Below are 20,934 nucleotides of genomic sequence, written 5' to 3' on the forward strand. Positions count from 1 at the left end.
TTTGCCCAAATCGGAATCTGCACTATCATATAGTTTTTGGAGTCCATGATGTATTTATTGAGCTATAAAAACACAACATATATACCCATACTGAAGTAACAGAGACAAAGAAGGGAGGTCATGGGATATATATATATATATGTGTATGTGTGTGTGTGTGTGTGTGTGTGTGTGTGTGTGTGTGTGTGTGTGTGTGTGTGTGTGTGTGTGTGTGTGTGTGTGTGTGTGTGTGTGTGTCTGTTTGCAATTTTAGTTTGCTTTATTGTTCACCTTCCTAGTTTCTCTTGTGTCAACTGTTACTTCTTTTGTTTGGTTGGTTGTTGTTGTTGAACTGCCCCCTTCTTCAATCACGACGATTTAAAATGATAGTTTTAATGAGAACAAGACAACGACAGCAATATTGACTACACTCATTATTTCTATGCAATCACTTTGCGTAGACATTACTTATAGATATAGATTATCTAAATTATGTTCAGAACAGTCCCCCATACAAATAAGTTCCAAAGAGGAAGTGAATTTCACTGGCTACAAAATAAGCCTCTAGATCACACACAAGTCTGTGGACATATCTACATTCACTGCTGTCCAGGAAGGAACGCTGCATTTGGAGCGATCTCTTACAACTGTCGAAAATGTAAGGTAGGAATTAGTTATATTTTTAAGAAAGCGTCCATGTATTGAAATGCAAAACAAACTCTGAGGTCTGTCTAACGTACAATTATAAGGTAACTGCACGTTTCATAAACTTACGTTACTTTATCTTAGATACTTAAAAAAAATGATATCTCAAAGGGGGCGGGGCAGCAGAGAGAGAGAGAGAGAGAGAGAGAGAGAGAGAGAGAGAGAGAGAGAGAGAGAGAGAGAGAGAGAGAGAGAGAGAGAGAGAGAGAGAGAGAGAGAGAGAGAGAGAGAGAGAGAGAGAGAGAGAGAGAGAGAGAGAGAGAGAGAGAGAGAGGGCAATCTTTGTAAAGTTGAAATTCATTCAAATAAAAACACAGGTAGTGCACCACAAAAACAGGGGACACGCCGATTGCTAGAAAACTACGTTCACTTTGTGAAAGAAAGTTCTAAAGAAAGTATCACACACTGATTTGTGACCAGGAACACTGTTTTGTCAACCAAATTTATTTCGATGTGTCAAGTTTTTTCGATTTATAATGTTGAACATTGCTGAAAGTCTTTGAAACAGGCTGCAGGTTTTCAAAAAGACTTTAGTGTATGTTTAGGTTTATGAACAATTCTGTATGATGCTAGGGGCTTTCCCGATCTAACGTATGAAAGAACCCTTATTCAGCGAATTAAGTCTTTTTTCCGGATTACAGTGGTTTAATTGTTTGTAAATCCACTTGATGAATATTGTTGCAACATTAAACTCGAACATCTTTTGACAGCATGTGTTTACGTAAGCATTTGATCGAAAAATAGTTGGTGACTGAGATCGTTCAAAATGGCTGCGAAGTAGCGAGGTTGGTGTGTTTCATCTGCATTTTGGAGCCTTTCGCACACTCTGGTGCTAATGCAAGTGATCAGAACGGTACGATTAACGATAGAACTACCTAAAAATCGTATTTTCAGCAGGGGGCACACTGTTTTTCAACTCTTGATGATCGTGAGTATTTTTTGAAGAATAGATATTCAACAAAAAAAGGCTACGAATTCTTCAAAATTGCAGTGTACCTCGAGGACGATATCTGTTCTTTAATCGCAGGTCAGTGTTTAACACCAAAAACAACGCAAAAGACACGTTTGAACTGCCTAACTACACAAGGTGAAAGCGTGTTATTTTGTCTCCCTGTTTTGGGGACTACCGATTTTCCGCGAGAGTGACATTTCCTTAGCGTGGTTATGTCTAGTAGGCTACTTCTGTTCTTTTTGTAGCACTGATGAGGCGAGAGAGTGAGAGAGAGAGAGAGAGAGAGAGAGAGAGAGAGAGAGAGAGAGAGAGAGAGAGAGAGAGAGAGAGAGGAGAGAGAGAGAGAGACAAGACAAGACAAGACAAAATCTTTATTATCGAGGGTAATAGATAAGCAAGAATATTGCTTTTTTACATCCAGCCCTCGCCCTAATAACAGAAAACAATATAATCAAATAACTATCACATCAAACTTAATACATTATATATATATACAGATACAAATTTAAAAAAATAAATTGTCATGCTGCATTTTAAGTACAATTTCCAATGATAAAAAGTGTCCATTTTTAACATATCTTAATTTAGATCTGCATATTATTATAATTTTGTTTAACATGCACATACATTTTAAATGAATTGATGAACCATTCAGCACATGTTTAGTTGCATTATGTGCGACATATAATTTTTTTTGAAGCTGTCTGTGTTTGTTTTATGCTTAAGAAAAATAGGCAGTGAGTTCCATAGGACCGCACCTGAATATAGAAGGCTTGATTTGAAAAGGTCAATTACGTGGAGTCGGTGTCATGATTTTTAGCCTGTTATAGTTCAAAATAAAATTATCACGTAATGTCTCCGGTGCATATCCTGACATCACTCTATGCATTATAACACCTTTATTATACATTAATCTTTTTTGAAATGGTAATACTTGCAAATTTTTATAATCAGATTATGAAGGAGTGTGATTTTTTAGCATAATAAGCTTAACTGCTCTTCTGTGAAGACTGGCTAAAGGTTTAAAAACATTAGCACTTGCACAATCCCATACAGTGGATGCATAATCAATATTTGACAAGATGTGATTGTAAAAAAAAAATCTTTCGCGAGTGGAGATTCAAGAAATGTTTTATTTTTGATAACTGATATATTTTTTGGGAAGCAATCTTACAGATGTAATCAATGTGATCATGCCATGATAGATTATTATCAATCTTTACACCAAGGACTGTATGGTGAGACACTTCTTCCAATACTTGATTTTTAATATAAAGAGGTGGAATGCTCGATAATAGATTTTGTCGTTTCTGTCTTGTGGTTATTAGCATAATTTAGTTTTTGTATGGTTAAGAGACATATGGTTTAACTCTGACCAATTCAGGAGTGCATCAATGCTTTCTTGTAGAGTTTTTGATAAATAATTTATGGAATAGTGACTAGAATGAATAGTAGTGTCATCTGCAAACAACTCACAGTTATTACGTATGCAAAGTGGTAAATCATTGACATAAATGGAGAACAATAATGGGCCTAAAACAGATCCCTGTGGGACCCCATATTTCAAACTACTTTCATTTGAGAGAGAGAGAGAGAGAGAGAGAGAGAGAGAGAGAGAGAGAGAGAGAGAGAGAGAGAGAGAAAGAGAGAGAGAGAGAGAGAGAGAGAGAGAGAGAGAGAGAGAGAGAGAGAGAGAGAGAGAGAGAGAGAGAGAGAGAGAGAGAGAGAGAGAGAGAGAGAGTATGACGATGACAATGGCAATGACAGTGTTCGAACTTAAATGTCGTTGTTATTGCTGCTGTGTATGATTGAAAAGCATATGGTCAAAAACTACAGAACGGATGTTCTTGAAAATTTAGTGATAAACTTTTGGGGGCTTTTGTTTCTGTCTTGTTTTTCTCAAATTCTTAATAACTTTATTTAATGGCGTCATTTTCGTGTTTCAAAAAATGTTCAGGCTGCACTGTGGCGACCGGACTTGTTAAAGCTATTTTGTTCTCAAAATATATTTTACCAGGTAGTTTTTGTTTGAATCTAGACTTTGGGACTGCAAACAGCTTGGTAGTTTAAACATTCGTTGATAAAACTGTTATTTCAAATGAGCCTGTTTTTTCTTTCTTTTTTCTTTGATTTGGGATCAGATTTATTTATAAAATTAAGATTTACTAATGACATTAGAAGTAGTTTGAAAACAATGCGAGCGTGTTGTTAGCACAATAAGAATTCCTTTTTGTGAAAATAGTCCCAACAAATTCTCTAGTGTTTGTTTTTTAGTCCTTTATATGTACAATGTTTTCTCGTAATGAACTCCAAATTCCACTGCAGTGTCGTGTTCAAGTTGCTCTTCAAGTACTTGGCAGCAAAAGTACTTCACAAAGGCTACACATTGTTTCTAGACAGACATTATAAGATGTTTGATGGGTTGTTGACAGACCAGCTTTTTTGTCGGTCCGAGGGGGAGCATTTCGTCTTTTGTTTCGGCCGCGGTCAATAAATATGAAACAAAAGTCGATATGCCCCCCGAGGACCGAAAAAAAAGCTGGTCTTACAACAAACCACCAAACATCGTTTTTGTCATCATTTTGGTAGTGAGAAAATAAGTGCACAATCAACACAGGGAGCCATGCTTTGAAACACGAGTTACGTTTTGATAACCACACGAGTTCCGTTTTGATAACCACTGGCAATCAAAGCTGGCGTGTGAAAGCAACTTTCTGTGTTTTTGAGTTCATAAAATGTTGGGATGAATGTCAGGTTTGAGGATGCACAGTTCTGTAGGTTCATCTCGGTATTCCACCCCCTCGGCTTTCAGTTGTAAATATTAAAGGGCAGCTGTCGGGTTGTGGCTCTCAAAATCTGTTCCTTAGAATGAGTTATCATGTAACTGAAATTATACTTAAAAGTTACTTGGTGATTTTGACAACTTGATAACACAAGTCCGAAGACTTTAGACATGCTACAATGTCTTTAATCGAAGAAAGTTTGCATTCTTGGCCGAGTCAATGCAGCCCGCTCGAAAATTACTTCCCTTGGACGCGTGACGTCAGCCGCGGATTCGGCCGGGTTGAACGGTGCTCTCTTTATGCCGTGTAATGGGCGCAATCGGGTTGTCTAGTCAAGCCCTCAAGCATACTTCACGGGTAGGTGAAGAGAAACTTAGGATGGGGTGACTTCTCCCAGGCCAAAATTTTGCAGTAAAAAACGGAGTTCATAACATGTCTTCTGTCCCCCTCCTGCTTTTGTTCCACTTGAACCCTGTTTTTGTTCAACTTATTGGCAGATATTGTCACGCGTCGAGGAACACAAACACACAAACACAAACACACTCACACACAGACACACACAGACACACACACACACACACACACACACACACACACACACACACACACACACACACACATGTGTTATCACACATATACACACACACACACATACGTGTTATCACAATAACCATCACAAACACAGTTTGACAAATTCTTTTTTGCGGCCGAACCCCCTCCCCCATTTTCCACACTAGATCCACTGTTTCATCTTTGTCTCCGTCTCTCTTCCCTTTATCTTATCTCGTCTATCTACTTGAGTGAGTAACTGAAGATGTATTATCATCATCTCTTTCCTAGATTTTCCCACCGACAGAGTTGGCTTTTGTCTTGAATTCAGTACCTCACACGTACACGGTAATTGGTGTGACACCTCAAGCGGACCTTCTTCATAAGTGTACAGTGTCTGCTGACAAGGGACACGAGGGTCTGTGGTTGAGCAACTTTATGGTTTAACCGGGTGGACTGGAGGAGTAGCAGCAGCATGTGAACCACTTTAGAAATGACTTGTAAAGGTTGCAGTCGGTCAGATCAAAGAAGAGAAAATGTGAACGTGGGTCTTGAGAAGATATTACCATCCTAATACTTTACTTTGTGCAAGAATCAATCACGCGTGCAGCATTACAGATGTCCAGCTGTAGTCTACATTGTACTGTAAACTTCACAGCGGCCTTATCGGCTTCCTCGAGTGACGTCACAGCAAGGCTAACGCTGCGGCGTCTTTCTTGTGCTGACAGAGTTGTCGGTCGCGGATTTTGAGTCGTTTCGGCCTGCCAACTGCTTCGTTTTTTTGCGGATTGTGAGAACTAGCAGAAAGTTTCACGCATTTTAATGGTTTCAAACTAATGATGAAAGTGTCTTCTTCTGGACCAAATCAACAGTCTTTAGTTGAATCAACTCGGAAAACTCTTAAACGCGTTTTTGCACGCGACTCCGCGCATTTTTGAGACCAGGCAACCCGACAGCTGCCCTTTAAGCTTAGTATTCGAATGTGGAAGCTACGTTGGGTCAAAGGTCACAGAAGATTTGCGTCGTGCAGCGAAGGAAAGAATCGCGATCTTGTTTCCGACTCAGTGCCTCTTTGTTTTTCATTAGACCTGTCATTCTGCTTGCTCGGCTTTGTTAGATGTTTGCATATCTTGTTGCTATTTTCTTTGCTTTTATTATTATTTCTTATTGCGCTTCGTTTATCGATACAACGTCTTGTCCACGGGTCAAAATTTGTGTGTCAGGGGTCAATTGGTTTGAATTAAACTTGACGATCGTGTTTCTCTGAACGTCTGTGTATCGAAACACAGATACACGCACTCCATGACTTTGTAAGAAGACAAAACATATCGGTAGGTTTCATTTGTTTGTCATGAATTTATAACCCTTCATGAAGTAGTTTTGTTTTTTGTTTACTTTTGCCAGTTTGCCAGTTCGTTTTTGGAACTTTGCATGGCAGTGTCGTGTCGTCTGTTTAGGTCTGGGGAAACGCCAATGAAAAGAGCCGAAGAATCCCCGAGCGTTTCTATTGGGTTTGCTTTTGATTATCCATGTATAACCTGCTTCCTGCAACTATGGTAACCGGGGATTTATTGCATGGGGAACATGAGATTTATTTCCCAGGTGTTTGTGAATGAAAACTCGTGAAAATGATGACAATAATAAGGTATATTCACAGAACTTCAGCATCAAGGGAATTTCAAGGTCTATAATTTCCTATCCGCGATAATTTTGACGTTGTACTCTTTCTCGCATTTCAGTTTCATTACGCTTCACGCGACTTTTTCTTGTGATTTTTCTCTCTGTCGAAGCCTTTAGCCTTGTCTCTCTCTCTCTGCTTCTTTGGTATCTCTGTATTATGGCGGAAACCTATTATATAGCTATATAAAGCATTATTTAGTGTAATAATACTATTTCAAGGCAAAAACAGTAAATAATAAATTATTTATCTAAATAATAAATTATTTATCTAAATAATAAATTATTTAGATAAATAATATTTTATTTATCTAAATAATATTTTATTTAGATAAATAATATTTTATTTAGATAAATAATATTTTATTTACATATAATATTTTATTTATCTAAATAATATTTTATTTAGATAAATAATATTTTATTTATCTAAATAATATTTTATTTATTTAAATTTAAATAACACTTTATTTACATATAATATATTGTTTAGAGAAAACGCGTAATTATTTATAAATAATGAGTTATTTACAAACACAATCTCTTATTTATGCTAAACAATGCATTATTTAGTGCTCTGGGCTCTCTTTTTTCTGTATCTGTAAATAATGCATTGTTTAATTTAAACAATGCATTATTTAGCTAAATAATGCATGATATAGCTAAATAAAGCATTGTTTAGCTAAATAACGCGTTATTTAGCTAAATAATGTGTTATTTAGACATCAAGAGCTAAAAGGGACTTTTGCACCATTCGGATTGCCATACTGTATACCCCGCTTCTGTCTCCTACTCTTCTGTTTTTCTCAATCTGTCTGCGTCCCTCTGTCCGTCCGTCCGTCCGGCTGTCTGTCTGTATGCCACCTCTCTCTCTCTCTTTCTCTCTCTCTCTTTCTCTCTCTCTCTCTTTTTTTTCTCTCTCTCTCTCTCTCTCTCTCTCTCTCTCTCTCTCTCTCTCTCTCTCTCTCTCTCTCTCTCTCTCTCTTGAATTGAATTGAAGTTGACCAGGAGCTTAGGTGGAACATACACGTTAAGAATATCTGTAAAAAGCTGTCAAGCAATCTCCATCTCCTATCTAAACTAAAACCCTTTGTAGACAAGGAGGGACTGAAAATGTTTTACGTGGGACACTGTCTATCATATATTAATTATGCCTCCACTGTATGGTGCGGTGCCAGTGAAAATATAATGAAAAAACTAAACTCCTTGCACAGAAGAGGTGCTAAGCTTATTGTAACCAATCCTTATCTGTCCACGTCAGAAAAGTTGAAGGTAGCCAATATTCTTCCACTTCAACAGCAGTTTGATTACAACATCTTAATTCTAATGTACAAGGCGCTCAATGAGCTGGCCCCACCATACCTAAATGCATTCTTGACTAAAGCTTCCGAGCGTTATGTGTCAAACAAATCTATATATATGTTACCAAGGACTCGCATAGATCTATACAAAACTAGCTTTGCTTTTGTGGGACCTTCACTGTGGAACTCTCTTCCTTCGAATGTACAAACGTGCCGTTCATTGAACGCATTCAAAACCTCCCTCAGGAAACACATACTGAGGTCTTCATAAGTTACGCTGCCGGTATTGTAGCTAGCTTTGTTAATTATAATTATTTTATTACTCTGAAATATTGACTGCTGCATGCCTACATAATGCTAAATCTCCCTGTCTTGGTAGGCTCACTGTGTGCTTGTTGAATGGCACTTAGTTGTGTGTATATTATTATTAGTATTATATGTGTTCCTCCTTGTGCGTCTGCGTGTGAGTGCGCAAATGTGATTGCGTAATTAATGTTCCATTCTGTAATTGCTTTATTGATGTTCCATTCATGTATTTTCTACTACTTTTCTCATTTATTATTACTGTATGCTTGATGTTTCTATGATTCTAGTCGGGCGCACGCGTGAATATGTGTTTGTGTGAATGTAAAGGGCACATTGTAAGATTAAGCCTATGGCCTAAAATGTCTACCCTTTATGTGAATAAAATGTTCTAAGTCTAAGTCTAAGTCTAAGTCTCTCTCTCTCTCTCTCTCTTGATCAGTTTCATAAATGGGCACACGGCCTTCAATAAGGATAACAACACGCGTAAAGCGAATTAATACATTTAAGTCAATCTTTCGAACTCACAGAATGAAATTGAACGCACTGCATTTTTTTCACATGACCGATACCCCGAGGTCGAGACAGCGCCGACACATTGTATTCATGAACAGTACCCAATATTGACGGACTGTGTGATGATATCTTCTGCTGTGGTCTGTTGAGACAGTGATATCAAAAACGTGACCGGAGGTCGAGATTTTGATATCACTGTCGAAACGTCGCCTGTATTTGTTTTGTTTTCGTCATTCCAACGTGAGTTCAGTGCCTTTTGGTCTAACGTAGAGGGGGGAATCGAGACGAGGGTCGTGGTGTGTGTGTGTGCGTGTGTGTGTGTGTGTGTGTGTGTGTATGTGTGTGTGTGTGCTTGTGCGCGCATGTGTGTGTGTACGTGTATGTGTGCATGTGCGCGCATGTGTTTGTGTGTGTGTGTGTAGGTGTGTGTGTGTGTGTGTGTGTGTGTTTGTGTGTGTGTGTGTGTGTGTGCGTGTGTGTGCATGTGTTTGTGTAAGTTCATGAGTGTGTGTATGTGTGTGTATGTACGTGTGCGAGTGTGTGTATGTGTGTGTGTGTGTGTGTGTGTGTGTGTGTGTGTGTTTACTGGTGCCGCAAAGGCGTTTGTCAGAGGACGTTATCGATGTCATATCACAATGTTCAGAAATACCACCACCACCCCCACCACTCCTTTACACAGCCATGTACTGAGGTGCTTAAAAAAACCACGCACAAAAACTAGAAAATAAATACGGCGCTGGCCCACTTCAACCACTATATTACCTTTGACCTAAATCCTTTCTCTATACGCTATTTATAACCCCTGTCTCACCTCCGTCTCCCTTTACCCACAACGCCCATCCCTACCCGGCCTTTCATGATAAATATCTGAACCACCCCCCCCCCTCCACCCCATCTCTATTTTTATGCTTTTCACTGTCTTTTAAAAGCTTGTCGTTGTTGTTGAAACTGCACTCCTTTCAGATGAAGGTTACGTAAATGTAAGGATTTGGAACATGTCAAACGTGATATCAATGTAGCTTTAAAAAACCTGAACTTAGAAATATGAAAGGGTGTTTGTGCCACATATCAAGCTTGATCTTCTTTCCTTTAGAGCGTTCGAGTACTTGAATTATGTTCGTGTCAGGCTGACATTTTTTCCACAAATGCTTGGCTTTTGCGTTACATTTATGTTCTTTAATTCTTATTGAGGGCATTGACTGTGTTCACAAAAACAGAATGTTTTAATAACTCTGTGCTTTTTATCTTTTTTATTTCAGCGAAGTTTCAAGGATTATTTTCTTTGGCACATTTGTCAAAATGACCACAAAAGTCCCACAATGATGGAACGTTTTAGGCAGTCCTTGATGTCACAATTCCCCTAGTGTGAAAAATTCGGCAACGTTTTCGACGAGTAAAACTTTTGAGCAGTTCGCCAATAAGCGACACCTGTTGCACCACACTTTGAAGTAATCCCACACTTTGAAGTAAATTGCTTCAAAGTGTGGGGATGTGCCCCACACTTTGAAGTAAACCCATTTTTTACTTCAAAGTGTGGGGGGATCTTCCCACACTTTGAAGTAAACTCAGTTTTTACTTCAAAGTGTGGGGGGATCTTCCCACACTTTGAAGTAACTTACTTCAAAGCGTGGGACTTTTGCATCGCCTGTTTGAGCCTGATGATTTTGTCAAAAAAAATGGCAAAGTCTTTTGGATGAGTGAACAGAAAAAGTGAGCGAGCCAAGAAACATAATGATGTTTGTTATCAGGCTTTAAGCAATGTCCCATTGTTGAGTGTGACGAAAACTCGTGATGACGATTTTAAAACATGTTGGGTCACGCATGGTCCAATCTTACATGGTCCAATCTTACATGGTCCAACCTTACATGGTCCGACCTTACATGGTCCAATCTTACATGGTCCAATCTTACATGGTCCAACCTTACATGGTCCAATCTTACATGGTCCAATCTTACATGGTCCAATCTTACATGGTCCAACCTTACATGGTCCAACCTTACATGGTCCAATCTTACATGGTCCAATATAACATGGTCCAACCTTACATGGTCCAACCTTACATGGTCCAACCTTACATGGTCCAATATTACATGGTCCAACCTTACATGGTCCAACCTTACATGGTCCAATCTTGCATGGTCCAACCTTACATGGTCCAACCTTACATGGTCCAATCTTACATGGTCCAATCTTACATGGTCCAATCTTACATGGTCCAACCCTACATGGTCCAATCTTACATGGTCCAATCTTACATGGTCCAATATTACATGGTCCAACCTTACATGGTCCAACCTTACATGGTCCAACCTTACATGATCCAATCTTACATGGTCCAATCTTACATGGTCCAATAATATATATATGGACCAAGTAAGATTGGACCATGTAAGGTTGGACCATGTAAGGTTGCACCATGTAAGGTTGGACCATGTAAGGTTGGACCATGTAAGGTTGGACCATGTAAGATTGGACCATGCGTGACCCAACATGTTTTAAAATCGTCACCACGAGTTTTCGTCACACTCAACAATGGGACATTGCTTAAAGCCTGATAACAAACATCACTATGTTTCTTGGCTTGCTCACTTTTTCTGTTCACTCATCCAAAAGACTTTGCCATTTTTTTTGACAAAATCATCAGGCTCAAACAGGCGATGCAAAAGTCCCACGCTTTGAAGTAAGTTACTTCAAAGTGTGGGAAGATCCCCCCACACTTTGAAGTAAAAACTGAGTTTACTTCAAAGTGTGGGAAGATCCCCCCACACTTTGAAGTAAAAAATGGGTTTACTTCAAAGTGTGGGGCACATCCCCACACTTTGAAGTAATTTACTTCAAAGTGTGGGATTACTTCAAAGTGTGGTGCAACAGACACCTAACAATTTCCCTGTATGCATGCCTGTCGAGGGCACGGTTTCTGTTCTTATTGCTTGGTGCATGCATGATCACGCATATACCTCCTGCGACGCTCCACTTCAGCCGCTGTCTAAATTGCGTTTAACTTTGAGGGCTCATTTTTTTTATTTAATGGCCTTGACACAAATGTTTTTGTAACTTACCCAGCAGTGCTTAACCAAAACTGCTAGACTAACGTAAGCTTCAGGTAGCTAAGCCAGAACATGTGTGTGTGTGTGTGTGTGTGTGTGTATGTGTGTGTGTGTGTGTATGTGTTTGTGTGTGTGTGCGTGAGTGCGTGCGTGCGAGCTTGGGTGTGCCTGTGTTTGTAAATGAGCGAGCGTGTGTGTGTGAGTATGTGTGTGCACGATTGTACTTGTGCCTGTTTCTCTTTCAGAAATGAAAAAACTAACGTGCGTCAGCGTACAGAAGGATAAAGACACACCGAGAACCATTAAAGAACGTACACGCCCCGAGAAGATGAACAGCAGTAGTCCTTCAAGGCCTCCACAAAGACCTCCTCCCCGAGCTCATGAGAACGCTCAAAAGGCTTCAAACAGACGTTCTTCAGAGTCTGTAATTCTACAAGGACCTTTATATGCACCAAAGGAGAGGAGAGGCCCGGGAGCTGAGAGACGAGGATCCTGGCAGGATAAGCGGCATGCGGGTTCTGATCGACAGGCGGCACAACAGGTTGGCTAATTGATTGGACGGCTATGATTCGGCACCACCCACTCTCTCAGCGCTCCACGCTGACCTGCTCGCTTTTAAACTGCATGGTCAAAGTAAGGAAGAATAAAGTGAATAGACGATGTTTGGAAACAACTCTGTCAGGATTTGCAAGCGTTTTGGAAGAGTTGAGCCTCGATTCAGGGTGACAAACAGAAAACACGTGGTCGACCAGTTAAAACCACGACCCTAGCGAATATTTGTTTTGTATCCAGTGTCCGCTCGATTTGATGCCTTTTTCTTTCGAAAGTCTTCATATCGGAGCCATGATTCACTGGCGATGGCCTTCCAAACTCCCGTGACCTCAACTTCAAGCAAAGCTCACGAGGTTTCGATGAGCGTGGATGAGTGGATTGTTAAAAGAACGGAGTTATGTTAGATTTGAATACGGTTGTGTGTGATTGTCATTACATATTGATTGATTTAGTAATTGATTGATTTTCATTACGCACTGATTGATTTACTAATTGATTGGTTGAATAATTTATCGAATGACTGAGTGATTGGTTAATTGTCATGGCTTCAGTCTGGTTGTTTCTAATTTTATTATAAGGAAATCACCACGAGAATATTGTTATCATCAGACTTTGTGTGTGCATAGTTTTGATATGATTTTCTTCACTTACTGTTTATTAGATGATAACATCGACCAAAACGCTGTCGATCCTTCCTACATGTCACACAAACACTCTGTTATAAATGATAAATAGGCTACTCCGGGGGATAAAAGTGTGTTCAGTTAACAAATAAGGGACAAATAAGGGACTTTTGTTCAAACGGTTGCAGGATGCAAAGCTACAGATTCTTCTCATCGGTAAAACTGGAAACGGAAAGAGCTCGACCGGAAACGCCATTCTTGCCCAATCCAAGCCACCCTTCAAAGTGTCCACGGGGATTCTGTCGGCCACTGAACACACCCAGCTTGCTGAGTCCGTCAGACCGCACGGCACTGGGGACCTCAAAGTACGTGTTACATGTACTTAGATTTTTTTTAAATGTCGTACATGATTATTCAGTCGGTGATCATATGTATATGGCATAGTTTGGCATGTTCCACACGGACAATTTCAATGTTCGAATTGATAGTTTAGAATATATATATATATTAGCATTTCTAAAATCATTGCTTTCATGTTTGCAGTAAAAGTTACTCTATTCGATGTTCGCTTCAACAACGTTTTTTTTTTCTGTGTTTTTTTTTTTAATGTATTTTAACTATGAAGCCGGAGAGCCTCATTGAGTCGTACTAAAGATATTCTGCAGGCGCTGTTAACTTGTTTTTTGTTCACGAGGTATTTTGATAAAACAAAATTTGAATTGTATAAATGTGTGTTTATTTATTATGTTTCACTTTCCTGGTGTGTATACACATGGTAAAAACACAGTCCCGTGTATTATGTCATGTCTTATTTCTAATGTCATAATTATGTCTTTTTGACAGGTTCAGGTTGTGGACGTTCCTGATTTGATCTCTGACATGGCCGAGGAAAAAGCTCGGGAAGAAGTACAGCTTTGTACGACCTTGACCTATCCGTATCCTTCTGCCACCTGTCTCGTCGTCAGAGCGGATGTCCGCTTTACTCCGGAAGAGTACGCCACCTACCAGAAGACTCGGGAACTACTGGGAGAACGAATGCTTGACAACATGTTGATTGCCTTTACTATGGGGGATAAGCTGCCTGTTGCTGATAAGGTACGTAACGCAACACTGGTTTTTTTAGAAGTGATTTCAATTAAGAAAACGATAAATAGAAAATAGAAAGGGTGATAGAGAGACACTTAGCCATAGTAAGGAACTCTTGTCTTTCGCCATCGGAACCTGACAACAGGCAAAAATAAAAGCAAAACAAGAAATGTTAAATATTGGGACGTGATAGATGTAAGACGGGTACTTAGACTTAATTGGTGTATGACTAACGGGAGAGATACTCTAATCCCACGAAAAAAAGCTAGCACGAATCTGTGCTTATCTACAACGTGGTCTACAAAGTTGTCTTTAAGAGAAGCATTTGAGATATTTAGCCGTTCGTTTTACCGCTGATCTACCAAGCCTTTATAAAAAAAAAAGTATCAGTTCATTATTCTTGTCACAGAACAACTTCCAGGAACAACTACAGCGGGCCAACAAGGAACTAAAGCAGGTGCTCGAAGACGCAAAAGGCCGTTACGTCATGCTCAGCAAGAGCGAAGGCAAAGAAGGCGTCCTTGACAATGACGAAAGGCATTCAGGAGTGACGAAGCTTCTGGACATTGCTGTTGGCTTGCACACTGCTAACATCAACAGTGAGTGACGCTTCGTGGCTTTAAATGAGAGCTTCACAGAAACCTACCGGTTTTAAAAACACAGTCTTTCTTCCGAAAACAATTAATTCAAATCAGTATCTCCAGTAAGTCCAGGCTTCTACAAGGGTTACGAACGTCAATCCACTTGGACGATTCCGACGTAAGCAGTACCAGAAGTCAACATCTTGTCTGCTTCCTTTGCAAAGTTGGAACTTTTGTGTGAATTAACTTCGCAGATTGTCACTGACGGCTTTTAAGAAATTAATTTCAAAAACGTCCAGGCTGTCAGAACTACAGCATCGAGCTAATTTTTGGTATATGTTCAATTCGGAGAGATGGTCTCATTTCGTTTTAAACCCTTGCTAAATCTAAGTTGTTAAGCCGCATTTTTCATTCGGGAAAGTATGCGCCCTTAATTAGTTCCAACAGTTGTACAAATTGTTTTTCGGGTAGTATTCATCTTCTAGCAGACAACATCAACCACAACCACAACCACCACCACAACAACAACAACAACAACAACAACAACAACAACAACAACAAGTTATTGTGAAGGAGCAAACATTTCAAATCTACTTTTCTCAGTGACATTGGGCCCTTTAAGTTTGTATACATGTTCATGTATGCTTTAGAAATTATAAATCTCTTATGAAACCATTTTCTGCTTTACCTTTTGAACAATAATATTATAGATTATTAGATCTACCTGAATGGAAGAAAATTCCTAATTCATACGGATAGTCCAAAGAAGCACGAGAATGAATAAAATCAAGGTGAACACGATATATTATCTTCTTTTGCTTTGGTTGTTTGCATTATTACTTTTTTGGCTCTATAGTGGGATTTGTATATGGGTACATATCTCTCCTGGATGTAGCATCACAAATCATTGTTATGACTAAATTCTAGATAAAAACACATATTTGCGCTCTCAACAAGTAGTTCTGTAGCCAACGAAAGCAATTTTTGTGTTGTTGCTATATAAAAGTGCAAGTTCCCGTTAGTATGCACGCAGTTACCTGTATCCATGCTTTTCTCTCCAGCCTACCCAGCCAAAACACTTCGTGTTGTGATTCTCGGATTGAGCGGAAGTGGAAAGAGCGCCACCGGAAACAGCATCCTGTACACAAACACTGCAGGGTTCAAGGTTCACATGGGTTTTGCTCCTGGTACCCAACTCTGCGAGAAGGCCACTTACAATTTACGAGGCTTTGAGCTCGAGGTTAGTTGCTGGCTATATGTAGCATGGTTTTGCTTAAAAAATAGCATGGTTTCACAACCAAACTTTTGAGTCCATGCAGTCTTCTTGAATCAATATTGAGTGACCATCCCAATCCCAGCTAGCGGATTGCAAGTGAGTACACGGCCACGAGGTTAGCTGCGAAATAAGGAACGCTTCCCAGCGCGAATAAACAGTCCCGGACCAATAGACGAATTCCGGAAATAACTCTTTTTTTTTTAGGGCTAACTGTGAGTTGTAGTTCTTAAATGTGGAAGCAAGCTCAGTAAGAATGAAAAGTGGAGACTTGCATGTGTTGCTCCAGTAACTCCGATCTGCATGTTCTGGAAAGAAAAAGGTCGGCTGTACAGTGTCTTGCCAATTCATGCCTTATTCTTTGTAAAACACGCTGATTAAAGTTCATTGTTTTTTGTAGCACCAACCGCGTTTCCCTACTGGTAATTGCGACTCATAGAGGAAGGTCCTCTAATACGATCTGGCTCCTAATACGGACCGGCCGCCTCCTGTTCTGACAAGCCAACGGTGCTAGAGCGCTCAAAACATTCGCCACATTTAACCAGATGATGTTCTAAGCTAGTGTGGAACAATTCGAAGCTAGTGTGGGGACATTCTAAGAAAATTCTGTTTCACGTAAGTGAGCAATGCTTGCCCAGAGATGCCAGATTGGCATGTAAAGAGTTCAACCTTTACTTAATCTACAAAAAACGCCACGACAATTCTTGAACAAATAGAAAGAAAACAACTCACAAGAGTTTAACCGTACTAAGACTTTCATACGAGTTACGTTTACCCTGACCCGAGGGGATACAAGAAAAGACATATGTTGATTCACTGAAGTGAGTGCACAGACAACTTCTATTTCTCAACCCCTGGGTGCCACGCTGAGAATTGCTAAATATTTGCTTAGCCAACAGAAAATAATGGTCGCCCACCTGTTCTTTCATATACACAATCAGCTCCATGTTGGAGAGCAAAACGACTTACCGTACGACGTCTATTGTATGCAGGCACAAACAAAACGTATATTTAAATCTAGGGCATTCTCAGTAATCGGGGTCCAATTTTCAAGTTACCATTGTCATCAGAAAATGTGTTCATCGTGTAACACTGCATACCAAAACACAACTCCTAAAGTGTAGTCACAGAATGTTGTGGAAGTCATTAACTACAACTTATATTAGCAATTGATTTGAAGGTATGATTTTAGTAGGCTGAGCGAACATTTTTGTTTAATGTTTCCATGTTACAGAATTCATCACGTTAACGCCAATCGTGTGACATCTAATCACTCCTTTCAGCAGTTCTTTGTATGTGCATGGTTTCCGATGAGCAAATACAGAGCTTTGTCTTTTTCACATTCGTTAAGTTGTCTTGTTTTGCTGTTTATATGATGCTTTGGACAATCCTTTCACAGAATGGCATATATTACATCTCTCTTACAGGTTGATCCCAACAAATGCCCCCCATAAATATGCTAATAACTTCCACATATGTTGAGCGAATTACTTCATATTTGGTGTACATTAGTTTCAATGTGTGCACGGTCATATCAATAAGTTTCTTTTGTGTAGGTTAATCGGTCTGACTTTTGTGCTCTTTCCAAAAATATATCCACATTCTATGATCGACTAAACAGTAGGAGGTTTGACATTGAGCAATTCCCACTCTCAACCCGTTTAAACGTTCCAGACTTTTTTCGTTTGAAATATCTGACAGTCGAAGTATGCAAAAACACCCCAGATAATTGATGACATGAAAAAACAACTACAGGAGGGTTTAGATAGGGCGAGTGTGGCTACCGCTCAATGTCAAACCTTCTACTGTTGAATCGACCTCTGAATTTAGATATTATGTTTGAAAGAGCACAAGAATCGGACAACCTGACCAACAACTTTGAAACTTGGTGATATCACCATGCATAAGTTGAAGTTAATGTACACTAAATATGAAGTAATTTGTTGAACAGACGCAGAAGCTATAAGCATGTTTATGGGTGGCATTTATTTTGGTCACCCTGTACGATAATGTTTTGTGTATTGTCATGCAGATAGTTGACACCCCAGGATCCTTCCAAAAAGATGGAGACCGTCCCAACAGGCTGTTGAACAACGTTCAAAAGTGGTTCTCTGAACTCGACTCAGGACCAGACATTGTCCTTTTTGTCACCAAGGCCAACGAACGCTTCAAGGACGAAGACTACAAAGTCTTCCAAGCCTTCCAGCGCGTCATCGGTGACGACTTCAACAAACACGTCATCATTATCTTCACAGGAGGAGACAAGCTGACGAACAAACGCAGGACGATCGACGATGATATCAAATCCGCGCCGGCCTCACTTCAGAAGCTTCTGACAGAAGCAAACAACAGATACCTGGTTTTCGACAACGAAACGTCGTCAGCAACAGAAAAGTTGCTTCAGAGAAACCGCTTGTTGAAAGAAATGGCCATCATACAAGAAATGAACAATAAAAAGACGTTGAAGATGAGCAAGAAGATTGCAGTGGAGAAAGACTCCCCCAAAACAGGAGGCCAATATATGCGGAAGCCGAGTTATGATACAGCCACGAAAGAATCCCCAGATAGAGATCAGCCTTCTCAACAATCCCATGGTGGTCCCACTAATGTCTTCAAATCATGTGTCATTGGTTAGAAAGGCCTACAGGAAGAAACAAGGGAAGGAGCGAAGTAAAGGAAGGAGGAATACATGGAACACAGGAAGATATTTCAATGAAGGAGAGAAGGAATTAAGCAAGCAAATAGGGATGGATTGCAGAAGGAAAGAAGCAGGGAATAAAGGAAGCAAACAAGCAAGTTAAGAAGAAGAGAAGAAGAAGAACAAGAGGCGAAGCCTTCAAGGCTCCCGTAAGAAATCAACAAACAGTAACACAAACTCATCCGTCACTCACACACACACACACACACTCACACACACGCACACACACACACACACACACACACACACACACACACACACACACACACACACACACACACACACACACACACATAGTTAAAAATAACGCATCATATCAACTCCATGTATAATTTTCAAAAGAAGGCAAACAGATAAAATGACTGTGTATTTGTTGTTGGTGCAGTTGTTCTTGAATGAGATCTTGTGCAATCCTCACACACACACACAGGCACTGTGTTCATTAGCAAATCTACCATCAGCTTATCTGTCTTTTGCACTGCAGACACTAAGCAATAGGTACCTGCCATGTGGCCACTTTTTCTGTATTTTAACAGCATAATCTTATTGTTCTGGTTGCTTAGTATGGTGGTTTTTGTTGTGCTATTTCCATTGCTTTTTAAGGTTTACTGTTTAAAGGCACAGTAAGCCTCCTGTTAACCATCACAGACACTGTCAGGCTTTTACGCACAGTACAAACACCCTTTCATTTAAACACTCACCGTTTGAGAACATTCTAGGTGCCCTCCGTAAAGAGCGGGCAATTTTCAAAGAATTTATTTTTGCGTGGTTTATCTTACCCCAGAACCATTGTGAACCCGTGTGATCCAGTTTCCTTTTTTTCACAATGTAGTCGTCAGTTTGTAATTTCAATGCGACTCGCTGTAAGCTTATCTGCAATAGCACGTTATTATGTACATCTGAATCTAAACGCAACAAACGGCTGCGATTCACACGAACTCTAGCGATGGCTTTGACTGTTCAGAGGAACTGGCGATAGGCATAACCGTCGTCTGCTACGAGAACCACGACCTTGCGTGACCCTGCTTCCGGGCTTTTCTTTTTTCAAACTTTCAAAACTTCGAATTGTACTGATCTTGTCTTGATGAAAAAAGAATTCTTTTATGATTTAAGAATGTTTGTGTAACAAGCTGTCAATTTATTATTTAGATTTTAAAAGTTAGGTCTAGCCCCAAAACGCACCGTCCGATTGTCTGATCAGACAATCCGCAACATTAATTCTTTGAAAATTGCTCGCTCTTTACGTAGGGCACCTAGGATGTTCTCAAGCGGTGAGTGTTTAAACGAAAGGGTGTTTGTACTGTGTGTAAAAGCCTGACCGTATCTGTGATTGTTTACGGGAGGCGTACTGTGCCTTTAACTAATGATAAATGCTATTTACATGTTATTGTGACATGTATTTTTAACAATGTGTAGCGTTACTTTGTGCTAAAGGCTAATTCTAACGGCTTTTCTATGACATTTTGAATGTGTTATCGTGTTAATTTGTTATTGGAGAAATCCTTATTTTCATATTCGTCGCTGAAGAAAAAAATTAATTCAGCAACAGAAACAGCATTACCGATGTCTGGACTTGGTAGATGGGTGGATGGATGGGTGGTGTGATTCACTATAAATAAAAACTTGGAGCTAAATAACTTTATGAGAAAGCATAAAGATCTTTTGCGAGTGAAGATTCAATACATTTTGATAACTGATATATTTTTTGTCAATGTGATCAGTACATCACAAGTTATTTTCAATCATTACACCAAGGACTTTATGGCTGGACACTTCTTCCAATAGTTGATGTTTGATATGAAGGGGCGGAATGCTCGATAATAGGTTTTGTCGTTTTTGTCGTGTGGTTATGAGCATCAATTTTGTTTTGGTATGGTTAAGAGACATGGTTTAACTCTGACCAAATCAGTAGTGCGATAATGCTTTCTTGGAAAGAGAACATTAATGGAGGTACATTGTGTGCCATATATTGACAGTTTCCTGATGAGAAGAGAATGAAGAGTAACATCAATGGCCTTTGCAAAATCCACAAAAAGTGCTGCGGAAAATGTATTGGAATTTATGCTGGTTATAGCCATTGATTAATGCGATTTATAAGAACTGTATGACACGATCGAGTGCTTTTTCCGAAAACCAGATTGCTTTGGATGAAATAAATTGTTTTCATCACAATGTGATAGGATGTGTTTGTATATTATGCTTTTCCAAGGTGGTGACAGAGCAGAGAGAGAGAGAGAAAGAGAGAGAGAGAGAGAGAGAGAGAGAGAGAGAGAGAGAGAGAGAGAGAGAGAGAGAGAGAGAGAGAGAG

The 20,934-nt window shown here is 39.6% G+C and overlaps 1 protein-coding gene across 2 annotated transcripts; it reads left to right on the forward strand.

Moving 5' to 3' along the window:
* The first annotated feature begins 571 nt into the window (after positions 1-571).
* On the forward strand, positions 572-20,803 carry LOC138961994 (GTPase IMAP family member 8-like). 2 transcript variants are annotated; one of them, XM_070333687.1, is made up of 7 exons: positions 572-642; positions 12,059-12,354; positions 13,177-13,353; positions 13,832-14,083; positions 14,484-14,673; positions 15,717-15,895; positions 17,961-20,803. In XM_070333687.1, the coding sequence occupies exons 2-7, from the start codon at positions 12,061-12,063 to the stop codon at positions 18,561-18,563; spliced, it is 1,695 nt and encodes a 564-aa protein (XP_070189788.1). In that variant the 5' UTR covers positions 572-642; positions 12,059-12,060; the 3' UTR covers positions 18,564-20,803. The 2 variants fall into 2 exon arrangements, with proteins under 2 accessions (XP_070189788.1, XP_070189789.1); XM_070333688.1 differs by having other exon boundaries at positions 572-637.
* Positions 20,804-20,934: the final 131 nt, after the last annotated feature.

This window comes from Littorina saxatilis, linkage group LG3 (assembly GCF_037325665.1).
Source record: "Littorina saxatilis isolate snail1 linkage group LG3, US_GU_Lsax_2.0, whole genome shotgun sequence".
Lineage (NCBI taxonomy): Eukaryota > Metazoa > Mollusca > Gastropoda > Littorinimorpha > Littorinidae > Littorina > Littorina saxatilis.